A 16435-nucleotide genomic window follows, 5' to 3' on the forward strand; every position below is an offset into this window, starting at 1 on the left:
CTCTTAGCAGGTATTGTTTTGCTCAGTAGGCACCCTTGTCTTGGCCAACAACATTGGCATTCTGTGTACCAGTGCTTATACATTGCAGCACTGACTAGAGGCTTTGACTGAGGAATGTGGTCCTGCTATTCCAGACACATACAAAATGGAGAAAGCAACTGTTTCCCAGGCCAGACAAATTGAAATACTGTTCAAAGCTGAACCCAGGATGGCACCATGACCTTCCCAAGGCATCCCACTCTCCCCTTATCAAATGAAAGGGAGCCTAACTGGTTCTCGCAAACACTCATTGTGGAACCTATTCAGACCTAGATCCAAAAATACAATAATAACCTCTTTCCCTGAGTATTGCATGCCCTTCTTTATTGAACAATTTACATCCCTCTTTCTTTAAAGACCTCTGGGATTAATTCCCTTTTCCCATCCTAAAAAGAACAATCCATTTTCACTAAAAAAACAAAACAAACCAACTCCAAACCCCAACCACAATAATTACACAGTCTCTATATCATCTCAAGATCATTAGGAGAGATAGCTTTCGACCTTTTGCAATATTACTCCCTCCCGGGCACTTCCAAACTGAGAAATGGATGGATTGCAGCATAAGAGGCATTCAAGCTTGGCCAACACTGACTTTATAAATGTTATGCTTCCTGGATGACATCACAGGTAACTTCTATGCTAGATCAAAATCACAAGACATGGAGACATTACTTACAAGAGGCAGAGGCCAATGTATTAACACAACCCCAATGTTAATCTGTAGAGCAGATGCCTACTCATTCCAATGTATGACAACCAGCTAAACACATTCATGCTATGGTGAATTTGGAGGCCATGTAGAAAAGCAGTACAGCCCTCTTCACAACTTCTGATTCTGTCTTGAATCGAGACTCTTGTTCTTTCCTTCCTTGGCAGTGCCTAAGTCTCAATATGTGGTTTCTCTGGTGACTTGGCTGGAGAAAGTATGGTTGCTGGAGACACTGTTGGACTTCCTGTTGAACTTGGTCCTCTTCTTCTTCTTCCTCCAGGGCAGGCACACAAACATGAGTGTCGAGAGGAAGATTTGGCGGAAGTTGGCAGAGACCAGGTTGTACAAGACTGGGTTGATGGCTGAACTGACATAGAAGAGGATATTTGTCAGCATGTAGAAGTAGTGGTAGAAATCAAAAAGGAAGCTAATGGGGGAGAAGAAAAGGAGGAAAAAATGAGCAAGGGAAAAAAAATACAGATCACTGAACTGTGCATCAAAAACCCAGTTTGACAGCTGTTGACACAACCCCGAATTGTAAAGGAAATGTATGTAGCAGTCGGTAGTATAGCAGACGGGGGGAACAGAACTAGCGATGGCTGGTTCCCATCAGGATTGGTAGGGCAGAAGGGCTTCACATCTTGTTTAGGGAAATGCAAATGAGTTAGGATCGCATTAAAAGGTGAACCAAACCAAATCCCCCCCCCATCTCTGGCCCCTCTGATCCTTGTTTGCTGCTCTAGGACCTGACCTGGCCCCTGCTTACATTAGGGATGGAAGGATCTGTCAGTTTCAGTTCTCTCAGTTTCTCATTTTGTCCAGTCTTAAATTCAGTCCTCCACATTTCTGTAGCAATTGGTTTTTTTTTTTAAAAAATCCTCATTCTTCAGCATTTCATTGCAAAGTTCTCCTAATAAACACATCTTTGCATGCAGTTTTGACTGATCACACATTTTTGCAAGCAATTTCTCCTAATGTTTTTGTATATTAGTTTCAATAACCTATGTGTTGTAATGCACACATGCCCCTACAGACATTTTTGTAAACATGGTTTGGTTGGAGAACTGCATCACAAAATTCAGATAAGCGTGGATTTTGAAGGATGGCTGTGTTTCGGTCCTCATATTGTTTTGGAAAGTGCAGATTTGATAGTTCAGCTTTAAATGCAAATTGAACTGAATCACTCCTCTATCTCTAGCCTACATTGGACCACATATCTGCTTATAGACCACTTAGACTGATGACCATCTCCCACCATCCAAGAATCCAAATGCTTTGAGCCTGGCCCTTGCTGCGTTCTGATAAACAAAGCACAGCTGAGTGGTTATAACCCCAAACAGGATCTAATGACAGAGAGCTGTTCGTCAAGTGAAATTTCAGGGAATTTCAAGGGAGAAAGTTCTGGCTTGGAGTCATGAACTGTGGTCCTTCTGACTGGCCTCAGGTTGTAGCCTTTGCCTGCTCCAATAAGGACCAAACCCTAGAGAGCAAATAGCCTGGGGTGGCGGATGAAGCCATCCATGCTCATGCTTCCGGTCTGAGATTCAGCATCTGGCAACTTGGCTTTCCTTTAGGAAATTCCTCTTTGACTCCAATGGATTTGAGGGCTATGAAACCTTCCGAGCCTGACTCAAGGTCATTGACTGGAGATGCAATTAGAGTGGTCTGGATCAGTAGATCTCCTTCCTATGAAGGAGAAGGGGGGGAAAGGGGGGAACTGAGGCATTATTCAGGTAGTATACCGAGCAGGACGGCAGTTTTTCCCTTCTAGTTCATGTCTTCTCCTAACAGGTCAGCAGCCAGCTGTTAGGGGAGGGGCAAAGGAAGCTGGGCTGCTGGCCACCATGATTTGCATTAAAACATTTAGTATCATGTACAGGATCAAGTTACTCACTCTGACCACTGATTTTCTGGTACATAGCAATACATAAGTCGCCGCACATGATACGGAAGCCAGCAGACCACAAAGGCAATCACAACAGCTCCTGCAACGGAGGGGAAAAAACCCAGTTAGTCTCTCTAGTTGGTGGTCTGTGCTCTTGTGGCATTGCAAGGGAAGTTGGTGATTTGTGTTCTGTGCTACGTTAACCAGCATCGACATCCCACAACCAGGGAGTAAAAGCTGGCTCAACTAAATGTCTGCCACAATCAGGCCCAGCTCCAGTGGGTGGTTGTCAGATCTCCTCTCTTGTGCTGGCCCCGGCACAGATCTCTCATGATCCCACCACTAGGCATCACTACCTGACACTGTAAAGCAATGCTGCCCTGAGACTTTGCTTTAGTCTCCTCCTTTTACAGATTGCTATTAAGTGTCTAGGTACACTTTCAGGCCACAACCCCCCTGTATCTTTCTGTCTTTAAAGGCTACAGCCCTGGGTTGACCTGCTGCTGATACACTAACCATTCACCGCTGCCACCATAGATACTGGTTCCAGCTGTGGTTTTTGCTTTGCCCACCCTCCTCCTCTGTATGAACCCAGCCAAGGATCAGGCGTGTTGCTTAACCAAACAGATTTATTAAATAACACTGGGAATAAACAAGATTACTTTGAAGTCAGTTGTCATGCATGTGGTTACATATAAATGATCTTCAATATATTATAGTTTCTCTTACTTCATATACTTTTCCTAAACCTGCCTCAATACCCATCTAAATACACAACCACCCCTCGCCCTCTTCAAACCCCAAACCAGAACTGAACTCCCTGACCAACTGTCATTCTCCCATATATACATTCAACCACCCAGACGCTCAGCCAATCACAACACAGCATTCTTAACGTTCCATCACATGTACTCCCCCTTCCCAGCTAACCATATTTAACCTACAAAACCAGCACTTACCATAAATATTATACAAACATAACAGGGGAATCACAGTGGTCAGATTGGGCACCGACCAAGGGCCTTGCAGCTGGCTGAGGGCCCTTACTGCTAGCTGAGGACCCCTGCAGCTAGAAGGGTGGAGCTTCCACTCCACGATCCCTGACAGCATCGGGTTGTGGGCCGTAACCGGACAGTGGTGTGGACTGCAGAGCAGGAGCTCTGCTGTCCCAGCTGACATCACCCATATATAGGGTTGCCATATTCCAGTTCCACAAATCCGAGCAGGTTAATTTGCATATTATGCAAATATTTGCATATTAATATTTGGATTGTCCAGTTGTTTTGTTTTTGTGCCTAGGAATTACCACCAAAAACTGGGGAAAGATGTGAGAAATCTTTTTTTTTTAAGCAACATTTTCAGCCTTAAATGCCTAGACTCTAGTTTCCAACACTAGGGAGTATTTATTGATTGATTAAGAGAATTTATATCCTGCCCTTTTGCTGTTAAAAACAGAGCTCAGCACAGCTTACAAATATAATAAAAACAATAAAAATACACAATCAATATAAAAACATAATAAAAACACAAAATAGCAACAAACATAAAGTAAGTCAGGGCAGCAGCACGGTTAACCATTACATATACGATATATTTCAGAGATGTGGTGAGTGGAGAAAAACAAGCCAAAATGTTAGGAAAAGGAGTCTTTCACACCACATGCTCAGTTCTAAATACTGTTGCAGCAAGTTTTACAAGTTCCTCCAGTATTCCACTGGTGCAGGCACTCAGACATTCAAAGTATCTGTATGTTTCTTAGGTTTTATAAAAGCAGAGCTTTGCTTAACTCAAAATTTCTCAACCACATCTACACAGGCTCCCCCTCCATACTCAAAATGAAACTGGGCCTGGAAGTGTGCACCAACCCCACACATACCTTGCTAATTAGATTACCAATGCCAGGATGTCTGTCTTATCGACTACTCTCCTGCTTCACAGGCATCATGAAAGACCCAGTCCTGGGCTCGGAAAGAAAATAAATATCTGGTCCTCTTCAAAGTATTGATAAGCCTCTTGTTTTAATTGAAATAATAATTATAAATTCTTGTTCTTATCACTAATGGGAGTTAATTATCTTGCATATGCTGCTGTTGCTTCTATGGCTGTAACGGAGTGAGGTTAAAGATAAGTGAAATGCAAATAGGAAAAAAAAACACAGAAGGCAGTAAGTAACACTTTCCTAAATGTAATACCATACCAACCACAAGAAGATTCCTATGAGTAAGGCAAAAAACTAAGCATCTCACAACCAGTCTGGATTCCTAACCAAAAACCAAAAATATGATAAATGAAGAAATATGTATATAAGCATGACTATCAAATATATTTATTATTTACACAAACTGTAAAGATATTTATAGTGCAATCCTAAGTTTATTTATTCAGAAGCAAGTCCCAGCGTATTCAGTGGGGCTTACTCAAACAGGGACAGAACTGCAACCTCAAGTGATAAGCAACTTCATTCACACAACCCAAAATTCCGAATCATGCCACTTTACGCTGTTTTGCAACTGTTTATACTTGTTTTATGGTCATTGGATTTTAAATGGCTTTATTTCTTGTTGGGAGCTGCATTGGTTTCCAACCCTACCTCACAGGGGTGTTGGAAAGACTCCATACACACACACGCACACACAGCAGATGTATAAATACATACAGCCCATATAATAGTTTATTGTCAAACCAGTTGGTCATTGCAGAAAAATCAGTATTAGTTTTAAAAAAATCAGTATTACTTTCCTACAGAATAAAAACTGTAATACCTAAGTAAGCCCTGCGTACTTGCTTTAAAATTGGACTGGAAACAGAAAGAGTTAGAACACAAACATAATTCTTTTTTACATTCACTCCAAAGTCCCATTGATTTTCAGCACATACATAACATGTCTACTCGAAGTAAGTCCTATTGAATTAAATGGGATTTACTTTGGGCATATGGGATTAGCATTGCTTTTACAAAAAGCAAGTATTGGGAAGGTTTTCAAAACACTGCCCAAGCTCTGACTCCTGCACACAAGAGGAAAAAAAACTGAAATGTATATACTTACCCAATTTATGAGATTTTCAGATAAACAGGGTGGGTGGGGGTGAAACCACCATTTTGTTTTCTAGACACTGCCTGAGGTCAATGAAACTGAAACACAATCCCTGATTGGCTGCAATGCTGAACGGGCGGGGTTAAAGCTACAAAGTGCTATAGTACAGTACTGTTTAAAGAAAGATTTAACAGTCGAGGGGGGTGGCTGACGTTTTTATGTATATCTCGAGAACCGGACCACCTAGAAACTTAATTTTTTTTTAATTAATGCTGAGAATCCGGGCCACCTAAGGGGCTAGCCGGGCGCCGGGTGGCATGCATAGAATCCGGGTAAAACCTGGCTATCCGGGCAATATGGCAACCCTACCCATATATGATTGTGCAGGCAGCAGGTGCTTAAACACGCCTGGTCACTTCACCTCACACATCAGTGTGTCAGCATGCATGCTGCCATTTTAGGTGATGGCAGGCAGGCATGCTGCTACATGAGGTGGTGCTACCAGGGCGTACTTAAGTGTGCACACTTGCATGCACACACAGAGGGGAGGCAGGGACCCATGGCAGGCTGGTGCTGGCATGGCCACCATTTCTACAGCATAAGTTCTACATGGAAAAATAGGACTGCTTTTCAGATTATTACATCAGAGGGCTCGTACACATGAACACGGAGTTTGCAAGGGGTGGACCTGGAGCCAGGGGTGGGCTTTGGGCCACAACCAGAAGAAGTTTGGAACAGAGCAGGGCACCCTCTTCTGTCTGTCTCTCTCTCCCATTCTGTCCATCTTTCCCCCCCTTACTTGTTGGCTGCATGCATTAGGCTGAGGATCAGGGGCATGGCTAAGGGTGGGATGGGGGGGGACCTCAGGCCTGGGGGCTAAACGCAGACATGCAGACATCTCTGTCTGGCCCTTGGAACTCTCCCCAGGCTCCACACCCTCTCCCTAACCCGCACCTCTCCCGTGGCGGTTGGAGTGTGATTGCTCCAGAAAAAGAGCAGTCGGGAACTCAGATTGAGTTCCCAATTATAGCCATGTGGGTACCTGGCTCACACCTGACATCACAGATAACATCAGGTGCGAGGCAGGTTGTCACAGTTTGTAAGGAATGGCCTCGTGGGCTAAATTGGACCTGCAGGCCGGAGGCTGTCCGCTCCTGGGATAAGCAATGCCTGCTGCAATGCTTGGAAGCAGGAACAATGAGCAAATGCTTGTATCTGAATAATAGGGGAATAGGGAATAAGAATGAGCAATTGCTGTGCATAATAACAAGCACCTTACTCTGAAGCAGGGATGCGGTACCTGTGGCCAGAGCTTGGAAAAGTTACTTTTTTGAACTACAACTCCCATCAGCCCAATCCAGTGGCCATGCTGGTTGAGGCTTATGGGAGTTATAGTTCAAAAAAGTAACTTTTCCAAGCTCTGCCTGTGGCCCTCCAGATGTTGCTGGACTCTCATCACCTCTGACAATTGGCCATGCAGGCTGGGGCTGATGGGATTTGGAGTCCAAGAACACTTGGAGGGTCCACAGTTTCTCATCCCTGCTCTACAGCGTGTTCTGCAATAGCAGGCACCTTGAATAGGAATCAGTGATGAGCTGTAGCGTATAACAACATATAAAATGACCATTCAGAAATGCTCAGGTCAGCTGCGGTTTTTTTTATTGTCCCCCTCCCCCTGCTTTTCTTTCAGTTTACCAACTTACATTCTTTTCTCTCTGGGTGTAGAAACCATCACCTTATTTTGGGAGGTCCCCATTTTGCTTCCAAACTGAAAGGCACTCAACCATCTGAGATCACTGTGAGAAGGAACAAGTGGAACCTGCAACAAAATGTTGCAGCATGGGGATCTCCTCTTTAAGATGCCAGCCAGCCATGCCCTTTTCCAGGATACTCCATTTTATCCCTCACCCCACCATTGTCTGTCTTGGATTTTTTTTTTTGCCCCTTTACGTTTATTTCCTGAACAAAAATGTGCTTCTGCAGATTATGGGGTTCCTGCAAGTGGACGCCTCTCTCTTGTTTGCCAGTGGTCCTATTTAGGCTACAATCCTGTTGGCACTCAGCAGCTAAGTTTGTTGTTGCTGTTGTTGTTATTGTTGTTGTTATCATCATCCCACCCTTCCTCCCCATATCCGAAGGTACAATGCTAGGCAACCACAGTAGGGCCCCACTCATCCAGCGGGTTAGGTTCCAGACCCCCGCCGTAAAGTGAAAATTGCCATAAAGTGGAACACCGACAATAAAATGGTGCCCGATGCCCTTCTCGGAGTTCGTCATGCTGGAAAATGCCGAAAAAGCGGAACAAGCTCCGTATGAGTGGGGCCCTACTGTAATTGAAAACCTCCATATTAGCGGAACACCGAGAAGTGGAATGCAGAGAAGCGGGGCCCTACTGTACTCCTATTACACCTGGTTGCTTTAGCTACTGTATATATGATCCCAATAAATGGAACAACTGAGTATCATTTCACTGTCAATCTATCTGATTCTGATTTTTTTTAGCATCACCGGTTTCTCTGCTTCTGATGGCACTTCATGCCTGGGGGGGTCACCCGTTAATCAGGAGTTCAATCCATGCCAGGAAAAAAGAAAAACACACAGAAACCCATCTGCTTTGTTGAAAAAGAAGATTGGATCATTCGTTGGGAAACCTTTATTGTGTGACACGGGTGAAGACTGAGTCTATTTCCGATGAGCAGACAAATCCATTTCAGAATGTGATCTTTTAATTTGGTTGTGCTTTGGGAGCAACCTTCTCATCTCGAGACAACGAGCTGTTTGAATGACTTCTGCAATATATTGGGCTTGGCTGGATGAATCAGACACAAGCTCCCAGCTTTTGGTTAAGTCCTGGGTGCATTTTTCAGAGCCAAGCAATGAGGGCCTCCTGCTATGCAGCATCTCTTTATTCCCCCCCCCGAAAACCCCCCAAAACTAAAACAAAAAGTTCTGCAATCCAAATTGACCTGGCAACACAGGGAATTCATTTAGTTTAATCTTCCTCATCTAGCAAAAAGGCTGTGCAATGAATCATCAAGTCCCCAGTTCAAATTTTATTTCTCCCATAAATGCAGTAGTTGGCTTTACTAAAACAACTCTCTTTCAGCTTAGCCTGTATGTAAATAATGATACACACTCCCCTACCTTCCAGGCTTGATGGAAGGACTGCAGCAAGCTATATGTCAAATGCTTTGAACAATACTGTATATTAAGGGTATAAACATTTTTCAAGTGAAGGGGAAAAAAGGGAATGAATGAACTCCTTTATTTTGAGCTATAAAAATGGGAAATCAAACAGAAGAGTTCTGTGTGAAAAATCGTTTAGCTTTTATTCATCCCTCTAGAACAGTCTAGCTTTATTTAGTTCAGATAGCATTGATTGTGTGCTGTTTTAAATTGAATATAAACCAGAACCCCTTCCCCAATCTATCTGAATTAGTGCAGATTCAATGCACCAAAAATTATGCCATTAGATCAGATAACACCCAAGCTGAAGATGGGCCTCCCATTGAAAGCAACGAGAAAAGAAAATGAGTGGGAATAGGTATAATGAATGAAAATTCTGGGGGAGCATCAGGCCAGCCAGGGGACCAACCGCCTAACCTCAGAGCCAGTCCCAAAATAACTTTTGGGGTGGGGCTAATGTTTAATTATTGTAATAAAATCCTAATTAAACATACAGCTGGGATGGGTAGGGGGGGCATTGTATCATTTCTATAAGGTGCTGCTTCACAAGCAGTTTTCCCACAGGAAAGCCCCTTGCAAGTTTGCACCCACACCCTCCAAATAGGCCTGATTTGGCTTAGCCTTGGGCCTCAACCGAATCTGGTACAGAGCCCTCAAGATAACTGTCAATGGCTACAAGACAAAATGGCTGTGTTCTCCCTCCACTGTTGGAGGCAGTATACCTCTGCTTACCAGTTGCCGGAAATCACAAGTGGTAAGACTGCTGTTGCATTCAGGTCCTGCTTGTGGGCTTCCCATAGCCATCTGGTTGGCCACTGGGCTCCTTCTGGGAGGAAGGGCGAGATATACATTTAACGAATAAATAATAAATGACTGGCCGCAATGGTGCATGGGCTGCATTAGTTCCATATGAAATGGAAGCCCAAGAAACTGTTCTGATGTAGCTAGTGAAATGCAAAACCTGCAAAAAAAATTACTCCCAATTTTACAGACTTAAATAGCAGGCTTCCATGGAAAAACCATCTGTCAGCTTTGCTTGTTCTGAGACTACTTTAATATTCTCAACAGTTTACTTCACCTAAAGGCCCTGAATGTTTATTTGTGAATGCATTTTTGGCTTATGGCCACATTGTATCATGGAGTTGTGTGCATTTTCTGGAATAAGCTCTCTACTCAAAAGGCTTGTTGAAAGAGGAAGGACTTCAGTAGGCAGTGAAAAGACAACAGAGCCGGTGCCTGTCTAATATTTAAGGGGAGGGGATTCCAAAGGGTAGGTGCCATAATTAAGGTGGCTTGGCAGTGAAGGGTGAAAATATCAAGGGAATTCACAAAAATGTGGACATTCCATGAATATATCATGAATGTCCATGTAAGAACTGACAATTAAATTGATTCCTTAATGTAAAGCAAAGCATAATTTTTAACAGCTGCTAGAAGTTTTGGACCAGGATCCAGAAATTATGGAACTGTAATATCTGACCTGATGCAAGCTTATCATTTTTTAAAAAATTGCAAAAAACTCCATAGGAAGGAACTGGAAAGACTTGGGAGAGATGTGAGTGCTTGTTTGTGGCCTCTGATATAGAACTTCTCTGTCAGAATCTATATCTATCACATTAGCTGCCATGACTCAGAAAATGAATAACCATTTAGTAACATATTTATGGTAATTTTATAATATTTAGTGCAATCACTCTGCTGTTAGTTTTTAAAAGCGAGTTAGACATGTAATTAGATGTTCCTGGGATAAATTTGCAGAAGGAAAAAGAGGGGGTGATGGTGAGGGTGAGAGATTTGGTCTCCTTGGATACAGCCTGATGGACCATACTATGCAAACTGCATCAAAGCCATATTATTGCCCAGTTGCCATCCATTTCAGTGGTTCTTGTACGAAAGAGCTTCCTGGAGGACTGTCCCTTATATCCACAACATAAAGGCTCTGAAAAGGCCTTTGCATAGGATACCTAGCCTTGATCAGTGGAAGCAGTTATGCAAAGTTTTAAGAGCAAAAAACCCCCAACCTCATCTCTCTATTCCAGACTATGCAATGAATTATTTAAATCAACTATATCTTGGTCAGGGCTGATGCCACACATAGGATGACTAGTGTTTAGAAGCAATTCAGGGGCCTGTGTATTGGGTAAGCATGCCAAAGGTACAGGGACCTTTGCTCCAAAGGAGTATCTGTTTATTTTATTTATTTTTATTTATTTTATTCGATTTATTAGTCGCCCATCTGGCTGGAAACCCAGCCGCTCTGAGCGACGTACAAAATAAAGGCATATAAACATCAAATATAAAAGTATATAAACATCAAAAAACAAGCAATAAAACTAAACAACAAAGTAGAAGCTATCCCCCAACCCACACAGCCCAACCCTTGTGAAGGGTGCTGAGAGGAGACTCCTATTCCCCTGACAGAGCTCCAGCGGCCAAAGTGGTTTAATAGTCAGCCTTTCTGATTAAAGGTCTGTGAAGGGAACAGGGCGTCTCCTAGCAACCCTCAGCACCCTTCACTAACTACACTTCCCAGGATTCTTTGGGAGAAGCCAGGACTGTCTAAAGTGAAATAAAGGCCTGGTGTGGATGCCGCCAGGGACAGCTTTGGTTTAAATTTGGGGGGGGGAGGCTACATGTGCCTGCTGTAGAATAAAAATGTAGGGGAAACCCTGAAAAGCAATGATACTGCTCAAAATGTTTTCCTTTTGGAAAGAAAAGGGGCTTCCCCTCTGCCCTGTGCCCACCCACCCAATCTCTTCCCCTCTCCCACCCCTCCCTGCCCCTCCCCAGATCAGTTTCACCTATCCTAAACATGATTGCACAGAAATAAATCCCACTGAACTCAAAAAGTATGTAAATGATCAAACCCATCCTTTCTTCTCCTCTCTCCTATCCCCTCATTCTTGCCCCTTCCCTCCCTCTTCCCTTCCCCATCCCCTTCCAATTCCCTCCTTCCCCTCCCCCTCCTCCTCCCCATGGTCAGTTTTACCTATCTTAAGCATGATTGCATGGGAGTAAATCCCATTGAACTCAATAAGCATGCAAATAATCAAACCTGCCCTTCCCTCCTCCTTCCTCCCATCACCTCCTTTTTGCCCCTTCCCTCCCCCTTCCTTTGCCCCTCCCCTTCCAATCCCCTTCTTCTGCTGCCCTCTCCCCTCCCTTTCTCCTTCCCTCTCCTCTCCCCTCCCCCTCCCCCATGGTCAGTTTTACCTATCCTAAGCACAATTGCATGGGAGTAAATCCCACTGAACTCAGTAAGCATGCAAATGATCAATCCATTCTCAGCAAACTGGCACAGGATCCCATTTCTTACCTCCTGGATTAAAAAGCAGAGAACACCAGCAATCAGCCCAAATAATAGAAGCAAGACATGTGCTGTGCTGATCTTGTTTTAGCAGGGAGGAAGCAACAATATTAAGATACAGTTAATATAATTCAGATAGTCATTTTAAATATGTTTGATTTACTTTGCAATTATAGTGAAGTTTCCTATAGTAAATCATTTTCTTTTGCTTCTGTTTCTGTGAATATGTGAAACACAGCAACACTTTACAAAATATACACTAAAAGATTCCAAAAACAATTGTGGAATAATCACACTCACTGTTTGCAGAATAGTCTCCAGTAGACATCTGGAGTGTCTCAGTTTGCACAAGAGTGGAAGGTGAAATATATTCTAACAAAATTCTAGATGTGCTCTATGTTTTTAATTGACCATGCCCACCTTTTCTTAAGTGGAGTGGTTTAAACATAGCAGGCTGAAAACATGCATCTCAGATAGCCAAATTTGTTTTTTCCAACAGCTAGAATCATTGCTTAAGTAGCAACATATTTTAATCAGCCTGATTTTACATCAAACTGCAGTTTCAGATTCAACTGTTAATGCGCTCAAAATAGAAATAGAGCATAACCTCCAGTTTGAAACACAAAGGCTGTCTTCATCATCATATGATACTGACCAATAAAAAGGCTTTGAAATTAATAAAAATAAATTTGACAGATTTCTAGGGTGAATAATGAGGGAAATAAAATTTTCTAGATTAGATTCTCTGTAGAAACAATAGTAACACAGGAAAGAAGCAAAGTAAGAAGAACCCCAGCAAACATACAAAAGTGTAATTCTCGAACTTTGGAGATGGCAGGTGTTGGCACCACTCACCATATGCTCAGAGGCATATGTTACCAAATTCTTCCAAGCTACACAGGGAGTGGATTGGACTGTGAAAGTCCAACCCAAATTGCGTTTGCATTTTGACAAATTTGTAGGGCAGTCCAATATTTCAGAGAAGAGGTCAGGTCTCCTGCTCCTCTGGCACATTCACTATAGCTGCCCAATTTCCCTGCTGTTTAAAGTTGGATATAAATATCTGTGGGCTATAGGTACATTCTTAAACCGCAAGGTTTTTCGCCTATTAGTGAATTGATAAGATTGTAAGAGTTATTTTGTGGTGGCATAGAACTCCCTACTACAAATGCTCTTAAAATATATACTAAGAAAAACCACCACTGAACCTTGAAGTAATCCAAAAGTTGTCTTTAGCTTAATATACACATTTTCCCAAAGCAAAATGCATGTGTGTATGTGATTTTCAGTAATATATAAAGTGTTTTATGTACACCTTTACCTTTACCCCAGAATATGCATTTTGTACACATGATTTGGCTGGAGAACTACACTGCAAAATTCAGAGAAGTCCAAATGTCAAAGAATGGCTATAATTTGGTCCATGTTTTGTTTTGGAAAGTGCAGCTGAGGTAGATTCGCCTGTAAATGGGAACTGAATTGAATTTAAGAACATAAGAACATAAGAAGAGCCTGCTGGATCAGGCCAGTGGCCCATCTAGTCCAGCATCCTGTTCTCACAGTGGCCAACCAGGTGCCTGGGGGAAGCCCGCAAGCAGGACCCGAGTGCAAGAACACTCTCCCCTCCTGAGGCTTCCAGCAACTGGTTTTCAGAAGCATGCTGCCTCTGACTAGGGTGGCAGAGCACAGCCATCATGGCTAGTAGCCATTGATAGCCCTGTCCTCCATGAATTTGTCTAATCTTCTTTTAAAGCCATCCAAGCTAGTGGCCATTACTGCATCTTGTGGGAGCAAATTCCATAGTTTAACTATGCGCTGAGTAAAGAAGTACTTCCTTTTGTCTGTCCTGAATCTTCCAACATTCAGCTTCTTTGAATGTCCACGAGTTCTAGTATTATGAGAGAGGGAGAAGAACTTTTCTCTATCCACTTTCTCAATGCCATGCATAATTTTATACACTTCTATCATGTCTCCTCTGACCCGCCTTTTCTCTAAACTAAAAAGCCCCAAATGCTGCAACCTTTCCCCGTAAGGGAGTCGCTCCATCCCCTTGATCATTCTGGTTGCCCTCTTCTGAACCTTTTCCAACTCTATAATATCCTTTTTGAGATGAGGCGACCAGAACTGTACACAGTATTCCAAATGCGGCCACACCATAGATTTATACAACGGCATTATGATATCGGCTGTTTTATTTTCAATACCTTTCCTAATTATTGCTAGCATGGAATTTGCCTTTTTCACAGCTGCCGCACACTGGGTCGACATTTTCATCGTGCTGTCCACTACAACCCCGAGGTCTCTCTCCTGGTCGGTCACCGCCAGTTCAGACCCCATGTGCGTATATGTGAAATTAAGATTTTTTGCTCCAATATGCATAATTTTACACTTGTTTATATTGAATTGCATTTGCCATTTTTCCGCCCATTCACTCAGTTTGGAGAGGTCTTTTTGGAGCTCTTCGCAATCCCTTTTTGTTTTAACAACCCTGAACAATTTAGTGTCGTCAGCAAACTTGGCCACTTCACTGCTCACTCCTAATTCTAGGTCATTAATGAACAAGTTGAAAAGTACAGGTCCCAATACCGATCCTTGAGGGACTCCACTTTCTACAGCCCTCCATTGGGAGAACTGTCCGTTTATTCCTACTCTCTGCTTTCTGCTTCTTAACCAATTCCTTATCCACAAGAGGACCTCTCCTCTTATTCCATGACTGCTAAGCTTCCTCAGAAGCCTTTGGTGAGGTACCTTGTCAAACGCTTTTTGAAAGTCTAAGTACACTATGTCCACTGGATCACCTCTATCTATATGCTTGTTGACACTCTCAAAGAATTCTAATAGGTTACTGAGACAGGACTTTCCCTTGCAGAAGCCATGCTGGCTCTGCTTCAGCAAGGCTTGTTCTTCTATGTGCTTAGTTAATCTAGCTTTAATAATACTTTCTACCAGTTTTCCAGGGACAGAAGTTAAGCTAACTGGCCTGTAATTTCTGGGATCCCCTCTGGATCCCTTTTTGAAGATTGGCGTTACATTTGCCACTTTCCAGTCCTCAGGCACGGAGGAGGACCTGAGGGACAAGTTACATATTTTAGTTAGCAGATCAGCAATTTCACATTTCAGTTCTTTGAGAACTCTCGGGTGGATGCCATCCGGGCCCGGTGATTTGTCAGTTTTTATATTGTCCATTAAGCTTAGAACTTCCTCTCTCGTTACCACTATTTGTCTCAGTTCCTCAGAATCCCTTCCTGCAAATGTTAGTTCAGGTTCAGGGATCTGCCCTATATCTTCCACTGTGAAGACAGATGCAAAGAATTCATTTAGCTTCTCTGCAATCTCCTTATCGTTCTTGAGTACACCTTTGACTCCCTTATCATCCAAGGGTCCAATTGTCTCCCTAGATGGTCTCCTGCTTTGAATGTATTTATAGAATTTTTTGTTGTTGGTTTTTATGTTCTTAGCAATGTGCTCCTCAAATTCTTTTTTAGCATCCCTTATTGTCTTCTTGCATTTCTTTTGCCAGAGTTTGTGTTCTTTTTTATTTTCTTCATTCGGACAAGACTTCCATTTTCTGAAGGAAGACTTTTTGCCTCTAAGAGCTTCCTTGACTTTGCTCGTTAACCATGCTGGCATCTTCTTGGCCCTGGCGGTACCTTTTCTGATCTGCGGTATGCACTCCAGTTGAGCTTCTAATATAGTGTTTTTAAACAACTTCCAAGCATTTTCGAGTGATGTGACCCTCTGGACTTTGTTTTTCAGCTTTCTTTTTACCAATCCCCTCATTTTTGTGAAGTTTCCTCTTTTGAAGTCAAATGTGACCGTGTTGGATTTTCTTGGCAATTGGCCAGTTACATGTATGTTTAATTTAATAGCACTGTGGTCACTGCTCCCAATCGGTTCAACAACACTTACATCTCGCACCAGGTCCCGGTCCCCACTGAGGATTAAGTCCAGGGTTGCCGTCCCTCTGGTCGGTTCCATGACCAACTGATCTAGGGAATAGTCATTTAGAATATCTAGAAACTTTGCTTCTTTGTCATGACTGGAACACATATGCAGCCAGTCTATGTCCGGGTAGTTGAAGTCACCCATTACTGCCACATTTCCTAGTTTGGATGCTTCCTCAATTTCATATCTCATCTCAAGGTCTCCCTGAGCATTTTGATCAGGGGGACGATAGATCGTTCCCAGTATTAAGTCCCTCCTGGGGCACGGTATCACTACCCACAACGATTCTGTGGAGGAGTCTGCCTCTTTTGGGGTTTCGAGCTTGC

General features: G+C 42.9%; 1 protein-coding gene across 1 annotated transcript in view; it reads right to left on the reverse strand.

The window, feature by feature from the left end:
• Positions 1-383: 383 nt before the first annotated feature.
• Positions 384-16435, reverse strand: part of NTSR1 (neurotensin receptor 1) — a 161188-nt gene continuing 145136 nt past the window's right edge. The window contains exons 3-4 of the mRNA XM_061630259.1: positions 2646-2736; positions 384-1178 (exon numbers count right to left, since the gene is read on the reverse strand). Of these exons, the coding sequence (XP_061486243.1) occupies positions 929-1178; positions 2646-2736 (341 nt within the window). The 3' untranslated portion in view covers positions 384-928. The remainder of the gene's footprint in view (positions 1179-2645; positions 2737-16435) is intronic.

Source organism: Rhineura floridana, chromosome 6, assembly GCF_030035675.1.
Source record: "Rhineura floridana isolate rRhiFlo1 chromosome 6, rRhiFlo1.hap2, whole genome shotgun sequence".
Taxonomy (NCBI): domain Eukaryota; kingdom Metazoa; phylum Chordata; class Lepidosauria; order Squamata; family Rhineuridae; genus Rhineura; species Rhineura floridana.